General features: G+C 35.5%; 1 protein-coding gene across 3 annotated transcripts in view; it reads left to right on the top strand.

Annotated features, from left to right (window-relative positions):
* The window catches only part of NBEA (neurobeachin), a gene marked incomplete at both ends in the record, with an annotated part of 593662 nt that extends 577116 nt beyond the window's left edge, over positions 1–16546 (top strand). For all 3 annotated transcript variants that reach the window (XM_084235096.1, XM_084235095.1, XM_084235094.1), the window contains 7 exons: positions 287–358; positions 2262–2417; positions 2921–3091; positions 11041–11142; positions 13060–13256; positions 14043–14194; positions 16456–16546. In XM_084235096.1, coding sequence (XP_084091222.1) covers positions 287–358; positions 2262–2417; positions 2921–3091; positions 11041–11142; positions 13060–13256; positions 14043–14194; positions 16456–16546 — 941 coding nt within the window. The remainder of the gene's footprint in view (positions 1–286; positions 359–2261; positions 2418–2920; positions 3092–11040; positions 11143–13059; positions 13257–14042; positions 14195–16455) is intronic.
* Between the last annotated feature and the right edge of the window lie 964 nt (positions 16547–17510).

Below are 17510 nucleotides of genomic sequence, written 5' to 3'. Positions count from 1 at the left end.
GATGGGTTCAGAAAATGATATCATCTATTTTCTTTAGCTTTTTCTTGGTGTTATGATAAGAAAACATTCTTTCCAGCTTTCTACAACTAAACTTGAAACCAGCAGTCCCTATTGTAATAATGTTTTAACACTATCTACCAAGACCAAAATCATTCTTACAGTAATTTACCAAATAATTTTAAAGCAGATACATGTTTTATACAATGATCATAAAACACCCCTTATTAAGAAATTTCTCCTTTCTGAGAATTTTATGATAATTTTACTTTTTTTATTCAATGTTTAGGCCTCAGAGGAGCACCTGGGTACTCCTTGGATCAAGCTCATCACCTCCCCATTGAAATGGACCCATTAATTGGTATGTTGACATTGAAAATAGATTTTTATGCATACTAACTCTCCACAGATTCCTGTGTGGCTATTTATCACAAGAGATAGTTGAATAATATTTTTGCTGCCACAAAGTTAATGTGCAGATAATATCAAATTATTATCATAGACTGTGCAAACCATTACCATCTAAGAATTTTTTCACATTTTCTTGATATTTTGGGACATCATTTGGGTCAGTTCTAAACAAGGCAAATAATTCCAAACTGTCCATTGTTTTCAGACTAAATTAGTCTTTAACAGTTCTACATTATTTAAAATATAAGAACTCAAAGAGACATTAAAATTAATAGAGAAAAACATGTTTTCGAAAAATATCCATTCAATAGGGCTAAAAAAGAATTTTTAGAGACTTCATATGAATTAACAAGTTGTAAGCTGTAAATCTTTGAAGCAGATATTGAAACTAGATTTAAATTATTATGTATGTACTTATTTTCCATATGATTCAGAATAAGCCCCTAATTTTTCTAGGCCTCAGTTTCATAACTGCAAGATGGTTTATAATAATGTTTGTGCTGCCTGTCTCCTGGGAACATAGGTAACTAAATTAGGGAGGGGAATTTAAATGCTATGAAAAGTTATTAAGCCACATACAAGTTATGGTATTTTTTTCTGAGATTTATTCACCCTTCCTCTTTGAACTCAGAAATAAGATGAGCAGCAGCCATTTCAGTTAGTTACTTCCACTTCCCTCCCCACCACCCCCCACACACAAACAACAGCATTTACATGACTTTGGGAGAATTTAAGGTTGAGCACCAGGAATATTTTTAGAGTCTGGCGTAGCTATTCCTCTGCCCAGGAGACATCGGCAGTATCACATTCAGTTAAAGTGTAACCATGGAAAAATTAATAGCTCTATTCTAATTAATCAATTGTATAGTTCAAGTGACTGAACACCTTTGATTTTCTTTTCCTTTGTTGCCTTTTTCCGCATAATTTGTTGTTGTTTACTTTCTTTATTCATTATTATTATAGTGTTAATAGACATTCACAAATAGTAGCAGTTACATTTAATTGGTGCTCGAGAGTGATGGGGATCTTCTGCATCTGCATTTTCTGCTTAAGAATTCAGCCCAGGGATTTAGCCTGAAAGGATGGCGCAGAGTAGGGGACAGGCTGGCGTATATAGACAGGCACTAGGGAAATCAGACCATGTCTCTGAGTTCCTGACTTTATTCAGATTCATTCCCAGTGCTATCCACTTATTCTTTGCGCTCCTCTTTCCTCTCCAATCCTTCTCCCATCTTTTTTATCCCTCTCCTCCCCTGCCAACACATTCTGGAAGGGCCTTCTGTTTGTTGACAATCCAGGTCTTTAAAGCTGCTGACCTAAAGTTCCCTGTGGGGCTGCCTACATAACAACACCCCTTGCTCAAATCTCTACCATCTTCTTTTCACATGAATTGTAAATGCCATCAGAAAATGACAGACGAGGGCAAATATTAAGACTTTTTTCCCAATACGACATTTTATACAATATTTATTCATTATTATTGAACTTGTTGGACACTGATAAGCCTGTGCATAGTGAACATCTATAGAATTAAATTCATTTAAATATTTTTATTATGTTTCAGATTCATTCCTTCACCATTACTCTTGAATTCCTCTTATGGTTTTTATTTATTGGTGGAGGGAGAACTTAAATTTCTGATAATTTTTAAATATATAATATGGTTCATAAATAATCACTGCTAATAAAAAAAAAACTTAGATTCCTCATGGGGGAATGTTAAAACCTGAATAACCTTATTGCCTTAAAAGCCCATTTCTAGTTAAATGAAGCATATAGGGATTTCTTTTATAAATGATTGTTGAAACTCCTGTGGAATCTTTCTTTAAACTCTTTACCCTCTTTATTTCTAGCTAATAACTCTGGTGTGAACAAGCGGCAGATCACTGACCTTGTTGACCAGAGTATCCAAATCAATGCACATTGTTTTGTGGTCACAGCTGATAATCGTTACATTCTTATCTGTGGATTCTGGGATAAGAGCTTCAGAGTCTATTCTACAGAAACAGGTAACCTTAGCTTCGAAATACCTTTTTTTCTTAAAATGCCTATTGTTATACTCCAAATTCAGTATGAAATCATACTTAACAGTGTAAGCATTTTCATCATGAGTGTCCAAGATTCAAATTAAAAGTTTATATTATAAGTAAATAATTATCCTTCTATCCATTCTGAACCTTAGCATGAGCTCTCAGCTCACAGAACAAATGAGACTGTTGTCCCCATCTCCAAATCAAATCCAGTAAAAGGCTGCAAACCTCCCTTAACTTCGGCCCAAACCTTCAAGAATAACATTGTCCACGTGCTATTTTATAAGTCCTTTCCTTAAAAACCTCCATAACATTTTCTACCACTTTCCAGAAGCAATGCAAGAAAACATTGTACAAGAACTGAATTATCTTATAAATTTGTTGGTCTATGGAATTACATTTCACAAGCCTAGTAAAGTTAAGCTTGGTACTATTTAGAGAAAAACAGCAAATGACTTAAATCTGCTGTTTCTGTGTTTCAGGGAAATTAACTCAGATTGTATTTGGCCACTGGGACGTGGTCACCTGCTTGGCGAGGTCTGAGTCCTACATTGGTGGGGACTGCTACATCGTGTCTGGGTCTCGAGATGCCACACTCCTTCTCTGGTACTGGAGTGGGCGGCACCATATCATAGGAGACAACCCTAACAGCAGTAAGTATTTACTGAAAGTTGTCCTATCAGACTAAAACTTCATTAAATATATTTTGCCATTTTTTGCCCTGTTTCCTGCAGTTATAAGAATTTAAAAATATTAAACCTTAAGTGGCAAAAACTTTTATTGGAATATCGCATATTCAAAAATGTTATGAAAATCTATGCTCAAAGTATTGGGAAAAAAAAAAAAGTACTCTAACCATCAGTCTGGGCAAACTCCCAGTTCCCCTCAAGCTGACCTGCTCAGTTGCGCTTCCTCAGTCTCCAAGTGCCTCCCGTCCTTCAGAAATTGCCTCTAATGTCTACTGATCCATTAAACCTCCTATGAGTTCTCTCAACTAAATATATTCCTTCCCTTCTCTGAATTTCCATAAGGTTTATTTGAGGCTCAGTGAGAGAACTCACTTCTTTCTGTCCTATAGTGTGGTAATTATCTCCATTCACTCATTTAACAGCCCCTTCAGAGTAGGCTTTGGGAATGAACAAACTGGTTAAGGTAGTTTCTTTATTTGGGATGATCCTTAACTATTTTTTCTCTTCAACCATGCTCTTTAAGGTATCCCGTAGGAAAGAAAAAAAGGGTTGTGGGACAGGGAAGGGAACTCTAGAGTAAAATAATTTTAGAAAACACTGCAGATGCTCTTAATCTTTATTTAAACTCTGGAGTTCTTACACAAATAAAAATATTTGTTTAACCCATAGTTTCTTAAAATAGTTTTCCATGGAATCTTTTACTCATGGAAGAGTGGCTATTATTTCTTGGAACTGTTGTTCTCAGGAACCCCTGGAGTACATAAACAGTCTGTGTAGTATCTTCATATATATCAACAAAAATGAGAAGTTTTTAGATAGAAGAAACTTTCAAAGGAACAGAATAATGCTTTAAATCCACTTAATTCACATCTTCCAAATGAAGCTTAGAAAGAATGAAAGTGATATCTCCAAAAAGAGGATTCTTTTCTTAAAAGTTACCATCTGGTAGCAGAGAGAAGACATTTTATATAGTGTACTGATATGAGGTAATCTTAAAGAAAACTGTTAAATTATAGTCCTTATCTGTGTCACCTACTTTGTATTCTAATAATTTTAAACAAAGAGATGGTTAACAATTGATTGTAGCTTTGGTTTATTGGCTGGCAAGATAAAATTAAATATTTATAGTGTTTAAAGTTCCTTGTAACAGGAGCTACATAAATAGAAATGTTTATATTAATCCTTACAAATTGTGAATATTGCATTTGTTAAAGCACACAATTTACGCTTTAAATAAAGGTGAAAATATCCTTAATACATTATTACAGACATTATTAATACATCTATTTAAATATTGCCTCTATAGGAATTTTTTGGTGAAAAGCTGTTTTCATCATTTTGAACTTAAACTACTTCCATCAAATCCTTGTCAGAATTTTATTGGACATTTAATGTGGCCATATGTAGTATGACTTCCTTTCATCCATTATCCTTAGCATAAGGGGAAAAAGTGCTTTTCTAGAATGAGTGGGATTAGCACCTAAAGTTTTAGTCAAGCAACAAGAATGTATTAAATGCCAACTGGGTGAAAGTCTCTGACCTTCTGGAGTTTAAGTGAACCTCTTATATTGATCACAAATTGCTTTTCATACTTTAATGTTCTGAGTATATTGAGTATTTATTACCTGAATCATGAATTGCTATATTAAATAGTTTGGTATTAAAACTTTGAACATCTACATAATGCTTAGCCTTATACTTTGGCTTAAATTGATGACTATGTTAAAACTGTTTTTAGCTTTTTGACATATGGATAATCACAATAGTAAAAAAATTACAATCATTTGTCATGTTTAGTATTTGATTGACTCAACTGATGTGTGACTCACTTAATCTGTTAAAGTGGCCAACCTAGTGGCACATACATATATGCGTGACTAGAGAGGCCATATGTATCAGTCAATTCACTTTGGGTAAAGAAGGCCACAGCATACGCTCTCTGTCACATCAGGTGCTGACAGCCGTGGTGCTGACATAGATATAGTCCTCACCATCAGGAAAATCACAATAAGAAAGAAATTTCTTTTTTCTCTTCTAGTTTAATCTGTTCTAGCTACTACTTCACAGGTCAGAGAATCAGGCTACATGTGTTTTCTATCTCATAATACACTGCTACTCAAGACCAAAAAGCTGGTTATATCTAAATTCATATTAAAGTGTGTGACACAGTGCCCTTAGGTTGTGAGGGTTGTATATATTAACCTAGACTTGAAAGGGGAAGTCCTAGCATGAAACACAATATCCCAGGAGCTGTTAGAATTCAGGGATTGGCCTTGGTGTGGACACTGAATTGCTTTGTATGTCAAAGACCAAATCATATTTATTCAGCACAACACTGTAAAATGATAGGATTTATTTACTCATCTTATGTGCATATCACTGAAATTTTCTCTAGATAAATTCAAGTGACTTAATATATTTATACTTCTTTTTTGCCCTTACTCCTTTTAATGAATCACTCTTTTAGTGCCATAGAGAAAAAATAAGTAATATTTGTGAATTTTTTAGGAAGGTATAGAATTTATGGTTCCATTATGCCCAGTATATTGCTCTGACTAATTCAAACATCTCAGAAATAATAGTCTTTTTCTAATTATTTTTATAGTTTTGATGAGTTTGCCACAAAGACAATGAAAATTTAAAAACAGATTATTGTAATTTCAGGCCATAAAATAAACAAGCAAAAACTATCTAGCATAAGTTACAGTTGAGTTATAGCTATTTTATTAATATATTTTATTATACTAACATTCATTGTTACTCTATTGAACTTGTGACTTTGAGAACATAGAAAATTTTCTTGGAGATTTAAATAGGTCCCTGACTAGATAACAGAATTGCAGAGATGTGAGGAACAGATGCTTTCATCTGAAACAGACTTTTACACAAATTCTGAAACTAATTTGGAAGTGATAAAAATTAATTTGCGCACTTTAATTGGAAGCAGCCTACTGCATGAAAGATGGGAGAGCAGAGCAGGCAATTTGTGCGAAAAGCTGATTGAATTTTTTGTCAGGTAGGTATCTTGGACTTGGCTGCTTATCCTCCAGAGTCCCTCTTTGCAATATATTACAACCCATCTCTGACTGGTGTTCTTTAAAAGGATCAATGCTATTCCTGTTGAATCCCTAGAGCCCCAAATTTCATTGATCTTGGGACTTGACATTTCTCATTACGTGCTGTAGCTTCCAACAAGATAGTCACAAGAGGGGCAAGTCAACAGTGTTGTCTCTTCAGCAGACACTTAAAATACGCTGGGACCTCAGCTCAAAATCCAGCCTGCTTTTACAGTGTGTGGTTTTAATGTTTGTACCAGATATAAAGTGCTCTTTGGAGAGCTTGCTGATACATACATATGACATTTTTAAAATCAGCCATCGGAAACTTTGAAAGAGAATTTATTGTTCATCTTTTCAAATCAAATCTACAAATATTCATTGAGTAATGTCTGTCAGATGCTATTATTGTGCTTTTTCTGTTTCACTTGTGAAAAACAAGTCTTTTAGCTCATGTATCAGTATTATGCAAACTATGAAATGAGAAGCCCATTGAAACAGAGACTGCAGCTGTACACACATCCCTTCCCCGGGCTCCCATTGTGTGAGCTTCAGCTCTGGACACTGACCCTCCTGCCGGCCACAACCTGTCACAAAACATCTGCCAAATCACATCCCTCTCTTTGTTTGCATCCAGCCTCCTTTAAAATAACTCTCCTGATGCCAAACTCCACAACCACCACTTACCAATGCATTATAAGCAATGAAAGCAAAGACAAAGAACAGCCCTGGGGGGAGAGGGGGAGGATGTGTATAAAACTTTCATGCACATATATACTCTCACATAAATTTGTCTTACTTCTCAGAGCAAGGAACCATTATCTAAGGTTTAGTAAATGTTGAATCATCTTTTCATGTAGTATCAGAGAAAACACATGGGTAACAGGATTTTCCCAGGCCCAGTGATAGTATATGTAATGAGCCATCCCCAGCACAGGGCCTGTTCTCTCCTTGACCTCTTACCCCTCCTATCCCCTCAACTTAGAATTAGGAGACTTCATAGAGTTCATGACTAAGAGGGGCTGCTGGTCACTTGGTCTCTGCTTCTCCTTTCCTTTTGTGGAAATGAGGCTGCAAGGCTCTTTGACCCAGGTGAAAAGCAGTCTAAAAAACAAGGGAGTGATTGATAAGTTCTTGTGATCAGAGAGCTTCAGATCACAGACTGTGTGTGTGTGGAAAGGGGGATCCTCTGGGCATTATGCTGAACTCTGTTTCCTTGGTAAAGGTAGGTAGACTACAGGATTGATTTTTCAGGCAGGGTGATGGTGAGACAGGAAGGTACTCTGATCTAGATCCAGGATCAGGATTTAAAGGGAAGAGATTTACTCTGCAAGTCAGTGCTCAGAGGAAAAATGTGGTGTCACTCTCTGAAATGCAAACTCAGGATGCATGAATAAATAGGTTGATATCTATCTGCTGTTTTTCATTGGGTACCCTATGGCTATATAATAAAATGAAACCATATAATGGGATGTTTTCTGACCCATGAAATATTTTTATGTGGGTTGCCTTGTGACCTGTGGGTAATATGAACCCAGGTGTATTTGCTACTTGGCCAGAGACCTATGCAACCACCCTGCCTGTGGCTGAGGACACAAGACCTTGGTAAGGGATCCCTAACTGATGCAGTTCTTCTGAGCAATCAAAGCAAATGTCTCACATCATTTTTTAAATAAATCTTGAAATCAGAGTAATGAAAAAGCTACTGTACTCCTTGATTAAATATCTTATTCTGAGATATCAAGTGAAAAATCCAACATAATATGTGTAAACATGACTGAAAATACCTTCACCAATGATTCTTGAATGACTTAACAAGGGTCATAGATGGAATCTGAATGTCGTGCGTCCTCAACAGTCTGTCTTCTGACTCTCGCAGAACTGCACTGTGGAACACAGATCTTAGAAACTCTGCTGTTTGGGCTTAACTCTAATTCAGAGGACCAAAACTTCCCCTGCAGATGAGGAGACTCTTAAATGACATTTAAAATAACAAGTGCCATGAATAATCTTTGCTTTTACCACTTCTCTCAAAGCCACAGGCTATCTCACTGAACAAACACCTCTTCTCAGTTCTGTGTAACAGCAGGCTCTAATACCTTTGCTTTTTTCAACATCCTTTTTGAATTTATTGAAATGACTTTGATAAAACTGAGATGCGATCTCTTTATTACAAGCCTTTTTCTATATGGAGTTTCTGAATGCCTCCGTAGAAATCTCAGAATTGGATGTGTTTGTTCTTTATCATTCACATTAATTCCACCACACAGAGAGCACCTCTGTTGGGGGAATGGCGGGGGAACAAGAGCCATGGTTCTGTAGCCTTAGAGGAGAGGTCTCCCCTCACCTCCCTATGCACTGGGCCCTTTAACCCTCAGCTCCATCCATCAATTGTGATGTGACAGTGACAGAATATTCCTAAGATTTTGAATGATTGTTAGGGTGTATGACATCTGTCCCTGGCAATGAAATGAAATATGGGAAATACACTTTCTCCCTGCTGCAGGTTTCCCATCTCAAATATCCCTAAATAATAGTTTATTTACTTTTCTGTATTTTAAAGAGGGAAGCAATACTTTCAAAAGCCCTAGGTAATATCCCCTAATAGTTAACTTCCACTTTCATTCTAATAACCTGGGAAATTGTATTGAAAATAAGACATTTGAATCTTTCTAAATAAGATTTAAGTCTGTGAAAAACTTATTTCCTTATAGAAAATATATCACATACCTAAAAAACATTTTAAATATTTTATACTTTTTTTCAGTTCCCTCCCTACAGTTGAGCTAAATTGCTTTTTATTTTTTCTGTGGCACAAAGGGGAAGATTTTGATAACTCTATGTAAGTTTTTTAAACAATAAATTTTATTAAACATAATTTTTAAACATAAATTTACTTGTCTCTTAAATATAAAACAATCACTTAGAGAAATCAAAGATACTATTACACATGATATCTTATTATTACCTAATTCTCATTTTATCAAGGAACTCAGAAAATTTTTCATAAATTATATAAATATGTTTTAGACAAATCCAGAACTGCTGACAAATATAAATGGATCCTCTACCAACATTTAAACACATTATAACAATATACATAAATTTAGAATAAGATGACAAATGTGTCATTTACACCCAAAACCAATCTCTGAATCTGAGGAATGTGTTCTTGGACCCCCTGAACCCTCATTTGAGAAGCTCTGACTTAATTAGCATGTCTTGATTTTTAAAATGCATTACATAAAGAAATAAATCTTTAAAAAAATAAAATTTATTGCAATTTGCCACAGCATAGACTTCGACAAGAGATTTCATCTTTATGATTTGTTTTAAAAAATTTACATTATCATCAGAGTGAAAATCTGAAATGTAAAATTTTTCATAGAACTGTTCACGCCCAAGAAGACTTCCACAGAACCCAAGGTATCTAAATGTTAGTTTGAGATATGCCAAGAATTCTAGAAGAATTGCAGTTATAAAACCAAGTTACAGCCTGTCTTCTCAATTAAAAAAAAGTAATGGCCCATAATATTGGCAATTAAGTAATTTATTCTTATTTGTGCACAAAGGCATATTCATATATAATATTTACTCTTTGCCAAGATGATATTATAAAATCAATTAAAACAGTACATCCAGGATAAACCAGTATCATAGGATATGAGTCTATGAAAATTGAATTAAAAATTAAAAGAATGAGAGAAATAGTCAATGTAAGACACTAGTAACAGTGGTCCTATCAATGGAAATAATGGAATATTAAAACATATTGATAAATATTTGTTGAATATGACAGAGTGGTCCAATTATAAAATTGTTATAAAATTATAAACTGTTAGTGTTTCATGTCCTTTTTCTGATCACCCTGCCTTCAACAGAGTTTCACTTCTGAGTCATTCAGGTCTTTAACTACTGCTCAGAATGGCCAACGCTGACTTTCTTTTCCCATTTGCCAAAAGAAACACTCAAAACCTTACCCGGCGGCATCACCATTCCAACAGTTCCTCATTCACATTCCAAAGTTCCATTGTGCCTGTCTATTGCTTTCTTTTCTCCACATTTCTGCACCCCAAGACTGCAGAGATACCTCATTTCCATCCAAAACTGGTTTTCCAATAAGGCTGTTGGGTATGTTGTCCTCTCAGTTTTGCTCATCCTTTCACACTGCCTTCATGAGGTTTGTTTAACAAATGTTCTGATTGTTCTATATATTCATATGCAGATTTCGTACCCTGTTATACTCTATGCACATGCATTTGTTTATTTCACAGTCGTTATTGTTGCACGCCTCCCATCAAAGCCTGTGGAAAGCCATGGTTGTCTGACATGTTCTAAAAATTTCCAGGTTCTGACTTATACCTCTCTAAACTCCCAATTCTTCTACCTCAAAACCGAAGTACTACAGTCTGTTTTGTTAGCTATTTAACAATCATTTATAAATGGGTAAGAGCACAGGTTTCAAAATTAGATTGCTCTGGATTAGATTCCAACATTTTGTGGTGTGAACTTGCAGGAGTTGGATAACCTTGGAAAACCTTGGGTATCTAGGTTATAAAATAGAAATAGTAATAAGACCCAACTCATATAAATGTTGCCCTAATTAAATAAGATGGTGCATGTAAATGCTTTAGCGAAGCTTGGTGTCTGTTTTATAACAATAATTAGAAAAAAATATTATATTTTTTTATCACCACTGTCCCCAAGCTCTTCACATGTGTTAACTTAAACAGTAGAGAGGTTAAGTAACTGGCTCTTAATAAACATAAATGGTTGTTATTTTAATGTTCAATCTAATGGTGTAGCTCTTCACTTCTGCCCTTTAGTCTGTAGTGACCTCCTGCTGTTTCCTTGTAGGTGACTATCCTGCACCAAGAGCTGTCCTCACAGGCCATGACCATGAAGTTGTCTGTGTTTCTGTCTGTGCAGAACTTGGACTTGTTATCAGTGGTGCTAAAGGTCAGAACACATTTCATTCTGGGTTTTTCTCTAGCTAAACATGATTTATGATTGCTTTCTTTTAGGAGCCTCTCCTTCACAAATGTAAACCCTGGGTCCTTTGCAGCTATTTATCAATGGTATTATTATTATCATGTACTAGTCCTAATTTTATATTTTATATATAAAATTATATATATATAAAATTTTATATAGTGGCCACCAGCATTTCAGCCAGAACACTGTTAAATGATGCATATGATACAACCCTTAATATCATTTGAAAGACAAGAGGAAGGTATACTTCTTATAAATTAGGGCTTGTGGGGGGTCATGGTGTTCATCAGAAGTTGCCTTGGATTCTCCTCTTTCTACAAAGCTGGGGACTGTAGAGATAAGTGGGAAAGGAAACATGATTACTTGGTTTTTAAAACTTTTTGTGGAGGAAATGTTGCTTCAAGAAGAGTCAGGAAATTTGGGTTTTAATTCTGGCTCAGAGAACAGCTCTCCACAGGGAAAAGGCTCTGCAACAGGCTTAGGAAAATGGAAAGAGACCAAAAGGGCTGCGTGCACCGAGGGTGCACCAGCCAAAGAGGGAGAAACTGAAGTGGGGGTGGGGGGCAGTGGCACAGGATTTGTGATTTTTATTGTGTTATAAATGGGCAGCCATGGAAGCTTTTGAAATGAGGAGATGAGGTGATCAATCAAGTTTGGTTTTTAGAAGGTTGTTCTGGCAGCTTTATGGAGAATGTATGTAATGTCTGAAAGGGGACAGTTTTTATTTTTTTTTTAATTTTTATATCTAAGAGTAATTAACCCAGAAATGGACCCAGATATTTTTAATAAATGTCTTTTTAATTTAAAAATAAACAGTAATTATATGTGTAAGATTCCTCTACCCAGTAAAGCAAAAGTAAAGAAAAAAGAATGGACACTTGGTATAGACATGGGAAAAAACACTAATTTTCAATAGGTGATATATGATATTAGGGGTGGTTACTATTTTCTATTTTTTCCTCTAATTTTCTGTATTTTTAAATACACATCTGTTACTTTAGTACTCAGGAAAACATTTAGTGTAACTTTATATTGCTCATTATGTAAAATGTTTATATACTTAAATCAATTAATGGAAAATAGAAATGTAATTCACCCACAATTCTTGAGGCTTTAGGAGGATTTAGGGAAGCTAATACCAGACTATATTAACCAATATTTTTTAAGTTGACTAGTGATTTTTTTAATCTTTCGAACATTACTTCTACCGGGGGAGAAAATAACTAAAGCAAAATAAATGATTTCTCATACTACCTTTACACTCTTGCCTCACTATTCATTTATTTAAAAGATAGTATTTCTTTAGTCTGCTTGACTTGATTAATTTTCTTAATTTTGCCTTTCATAATTTATGTATAGATGATAGAAAAGGTTAAGCTTATTATCTGAGAGTAATGTATTTCTATGATACAATGTTAAAATTTTGATGATACTAAAGAAAATTAGCAATTATAAAACCTCAAGGAAAATTTCCAGTTTTTCTTAAATTTCTAAAACCCCACACATGGAGAGAAAAATCTGGAACATACAGTCTTTTATTTTTACAAAAGATAAACTTATCTTTTTTAAGGAATAGTCCTTGATGAAGGAAAAGACTGATAATTCACCTGTATAAAAGGTCTGGAAGGGGTGTGTGTGGGGGGGATGGGTGGGTGTGTGTGTGGGTATGTATATGTGTGTGTGTGTGTGTGTTATTTGACAGTTATCTGTACCTGTCATGTTTAAATATAACATCAGGGCTTGGCCCTTGCCAGCATATTTCTTTTCTACTTTCCTTCAACAATCTGAGTGCACACCCAGGTACAGGTTGCAGATTGTGAGAGGTGATGTGTGACTTGTCATCAACCATGACTCTGGCTGTTGATATCCCCCACTCTGTAGAGGGCCCTTGCCTTGTCCACACAATCACTGGAGACTTGCTGAGAGCCCTTGAAGGACCAGAAAACTGCTTGTTTCCGCGCTTGATTTCTGTCTCCAGTGAAGGTCACTGTATCATATACTATGAACGAGGGCGATTCAGCAATTTCAGCATCAACGGGAAACTTTTGGCTCAAATGGAGATCAATGATTCAACTCGGGTAAATCAGCATGTTCAGTGCTAAGTAGGGACTGAATTCAAGAGATAATATTGGCTATCTGGCATAACAGAATTTCTCTGATATCCAGATAAATGTGTCCCGATTTTAAAGCATTTAAATTCTTACAGTTAGATGCTTTGAACAACCCAAAATTCATTATCATTCCAGAGCAGTTAACTCAGTGAAATAGACTTGGGAGATGATAACTGTAGTTTGATTAGAGATTAGACCCTATGGAGATTTTTCTTAAGCTCCTTAAACAAGGTACTGTTTGTTTTAGCACTGCACCTCCCTCTCAACATTAAAAGTGAAATTATTGTTATGGAATCCTATCTTTAGACCCCTAGAAAAAAATTGCATGTATTAAATAGCCCTTCACTTACAAATGAATTATAAGTGTGGTTTATAATTATTAAAAACTGTTTTTGAAATATGCTTCTGTCCTTTGTTCTGAAAGTCTTGACATTATTAATATTCAGGACTTAACAAAACATCATGTTACTTAATTCTCAAGTTCTTCCTGTAGTGGATTGATAATATTCTCCTTGGGACTTGTGTAATTTTGTGACCTAAACTGGTTTTAATAATATCCTTTGTTTATGTAAAAACTTTGATGAATTCTACATTGGAAATTCTGTGGATTGGACTTTAGAAAACTTGGACAAATAGCTGAAAGTGAATAATATTAATAATTACAGGGGCACTGTATTGAGTGCTTTCCAGTAGTTATCATTGGCCATTTGGGGGACACTGAGAGAAATGTTTGCTTTTCTGCCTTTTCTGAAGGCCATTCTCCTGAGCAGCGATGGCCAGAATCTGGTGACTGGGGGAGACAATGGCGTGGTAGAGGTCTGGCAGGCCTGTGACTTCAAGCAACTGTACATTTACCCTGGATGTGACGCTGGCATTAGAGCAATGGACTTATCCCATGACCAGAGGTGAGCCACATCAAGGAGAAATGTAATCACTTGAGAACTGTCAAAAGTTCTTTACATTCTACCATGGGAGAAATATTCTGTGTATAAGATTCCTTCAACCAGAGGAAAGAAAGACTAGCACAGAAATGGGTCAGTTGAGGAAAGGAGTAAGTACTATAAGAAAGGATTCTAGGAACAAGGTAACAGAGATTGAGTTTAAGAAAAAAAGAAAGAAATGAGTCTGAGGAAGACACATTAAGACCCTGCCAGAACACAGAATCATTTCACAAACTTATTTATTCTCAGATATTCTAAGTGTTTAGTAGACTCAAATATATAGGTGTGTGTGTCTACTGTGACTTTCACAAAACAATGAAATTACCTCAAGACAATTCTCAGAAAGCATCCATTGTTAAGCAATGCTTGACTGTAGTTTTCAACAGAGGTGAGTTACTGCTTGAGACAGACTTCTAGCTAACCAATTTAAAGCTAAATGCATAGTTTAACTACAGGAGGCCTGTGTTGCCCCAGCACCTCTGGCCTGCACCCCTGCTCTTACATGCATTAATAAATAAGAAATAAATCTTTAAAAAATAATAATTAAAAAAAGCTGGGAGATGCTCACTCATTATATGAAATAATTCCCACCCCTACCTTCATCTTCACATATTTCTCATTTCCGTTATTTTGTTGTGTTTTATGCATTTCCCTAAAACCCTTCAATCTTTTTCTTGGGAAGAATTCATTAAATTGTTAATTTCCATTGTCCTCAGTTTGCAGCAGCATTTTGTTATTTCCTAGAATTCACCTTTATGTTTATTATAAAGTGAATAGGACATAGATTTTAAAAAATTAATCCAAACTATAATCTTAATGTGATGCATCAGTTTTTGCTGTATATATAACAGAAATTAGGAAAAAGGAAAGCTTCTAACCAAATTTTCAATGATATGTATATTCTTTATGAGAATATTTGTTTTAAAATATTATAGATATCAAGGTTTTGATAATAAATTTAATAAAACATCTTCACAATTCAGTTAAATGTTACTGAGGTCATCAACAAAAACAATATAATTTAGTTTAGTTTGGGGAAGGGATATTTGACCTGCAACACAGCAGATTATTATTAAGAGTGTTCCAGAATGCTGTAGTCTATATTCTTGGATAAATGGGAGTGGTTTACTGTGAACTCATTTGTATTTACATGGATATTTGTTACATTTTTAAATGATTTGGGTTCTCAAGCAGTGTAAATACTCTGCCCGTATTCTTATTCATTCATGTATTCATGTTCTAAACATTGCTGCCACCATTATAGAGTAAGTGCAATGCATCTAAGGATACATAATAGGATTACTGACCCCAAAGACCTCAAATAATGAAAATAATTATATATGAGGGAGTCAAGGACAGAATTAACAGAAGTGATTAGCTTTTCTGGAGGAGTAGGGGAGGCAGGACGGGCTGTATGAGATCTTCACTCAGCCACTTGTGGAGAGGGCTCAGTCAGCAAGGTTGGGTAAGGTCCAGTCTTGTGAGGGGTCTCCAAAGAGGAGTGAGGAAAGACTGAATAAGTTTATGTTTCTGTTTTAATCTTATTCTTCATTTCAGTTACCTTTCTTATTTTATAATCTCCCTGATAAATTGGAGAGAAATAGAACCTGCATATATATATATATATATATATATATATATATATATAGGATATATATATATCAATTTATATAGGGGCCTATATATATATCAATATATATATAGGATATATATATCAATTATATAGGGGCCTCCCTGGTGGCTTAGGGGATAAGTCTCAGCGCTATCACCATTACAGTCTGAGTTCGATCCCCGGCCAGGGAACTAACCCACCTATAGCACAGCAGACATCTCTTGTTTCACCCACTGTTCCCCTTTGCAGTATATATCAGTAAATCTGCCTATTCTGCTCCAAACTCTGTCTCTGGTGAATCCTCTCACAGCACACCCTCCACCCCCACACCTCTGGCCTACTTCCAAGCTCTATGCAAAAATAAATTAGCAAGTAAGTAAATAAATACATACATACCTATTGAGGATGCATACTTAAAATGTGCATTCGGATGTGGCATGTGATCAACTGTGCATAAGATTGATTCAGCTTCTCCTGGGAACTAAGAATACATTTTATTCTTAGTTCCTATCTCAATGAGAACAAAACTAACACTTGGTAAACTTCAAGATCATGATATTGTCAAATACGAAGCAGCAACCTCTGCAGTTAACCACTATCTCCACTTTTCCAGGACTCTGATCACGGGCATGGCTTCTGGTAGCATTGTAGCTTTTAATATAGATTTTAATCGGTGGCATTATGAGCATCAGAACAGATACTGAAGACAGATGAAGATCCAATAGCCAAGTTAAAGCTGAGAGCACAAGTGCTGCATGGAAAGGCAATATCTCTGGTGGAAAAAACTCGTCTACATCGACCTCCGTTTGTACATTCCATCACACCCAGCAATAGCTGTACATTGTAGTCAGCAGCCATTTTTCTTTGTGTGTTTTTTCACGACCGAACACCAGCTGCGACCAAGCAAGCTTATATCATGTAAATTATATTAGGAGATGTTTTGGTAATTATTTCATATATTGTTGTTTATTGAGAAAAGGAAGTAGGACGTGTCACAAGAGACTTTTGACAAATCTGAGGAACCTTGTGTCCAGTTGCTACAAAGTTGAAGCTTTGAACCTAACCTGCATCCCATTTCCAGCCTCTTTTCAAGCTGAGAAAAAAAAAAAAAAACCACGTTTGATACTTTGTACATCAGATGCATCTTATTTAAAGGGATACTTTTGTAAAAGTAAAACCTTGTATAAAGAACAAAACAGTTTCTTAATTTTATTGTGGAGTTACAACTTGCATGTTCTTTAATCCTGATGTCTTGATGGAACAGGTGCATTCACACTATGAAACAGGAAGTTCTGTCCAAGGACACAGCTTGTAAGAAAGGGTTGAATTTGGGCTCAATCAGTAATTTGTGACATTTTCACCAAAATATGGTTTGCACTTTTTAATCTAAATTCATCCCTTCTCAGTAAAATTTGCTCATAAAGCATTTGGATACTAAGCCATTATTTGCCAGTTTTGGTACTTTATACAAAGAAAATTCAGTCCTACCCTTCATAATTTGAAGACACAGCAGAAAGGGGGCTTGGGGATGAGGTCCTGGTTTTTGTTGTATAAATAGGAGTCGTGACCGTTAGCTCCATAGTAATGACTTCCCAACTCCTGGACATCTCTTCCAGAGTCAACCTGCTGGCTTAGTGTGTGTACATTAGGGGAGGAGAATCTGACGCT

This window comes from Talpa europaea (genome assembly GCF_964194135.1).
Source record: "Talpa europaea genome assembly, chromosome: 6".
NCBI lineage: Eukaryota > Metazoa > Chordata > Mammalia > Eulipotyphla > Talpidae > Talpa > Talpa europaea.
The sequence above is the reverse complement of the archived record's forward strand: the minus strand, read 5'-3'. Positions and strand labels throughout refer to the sequence as shown.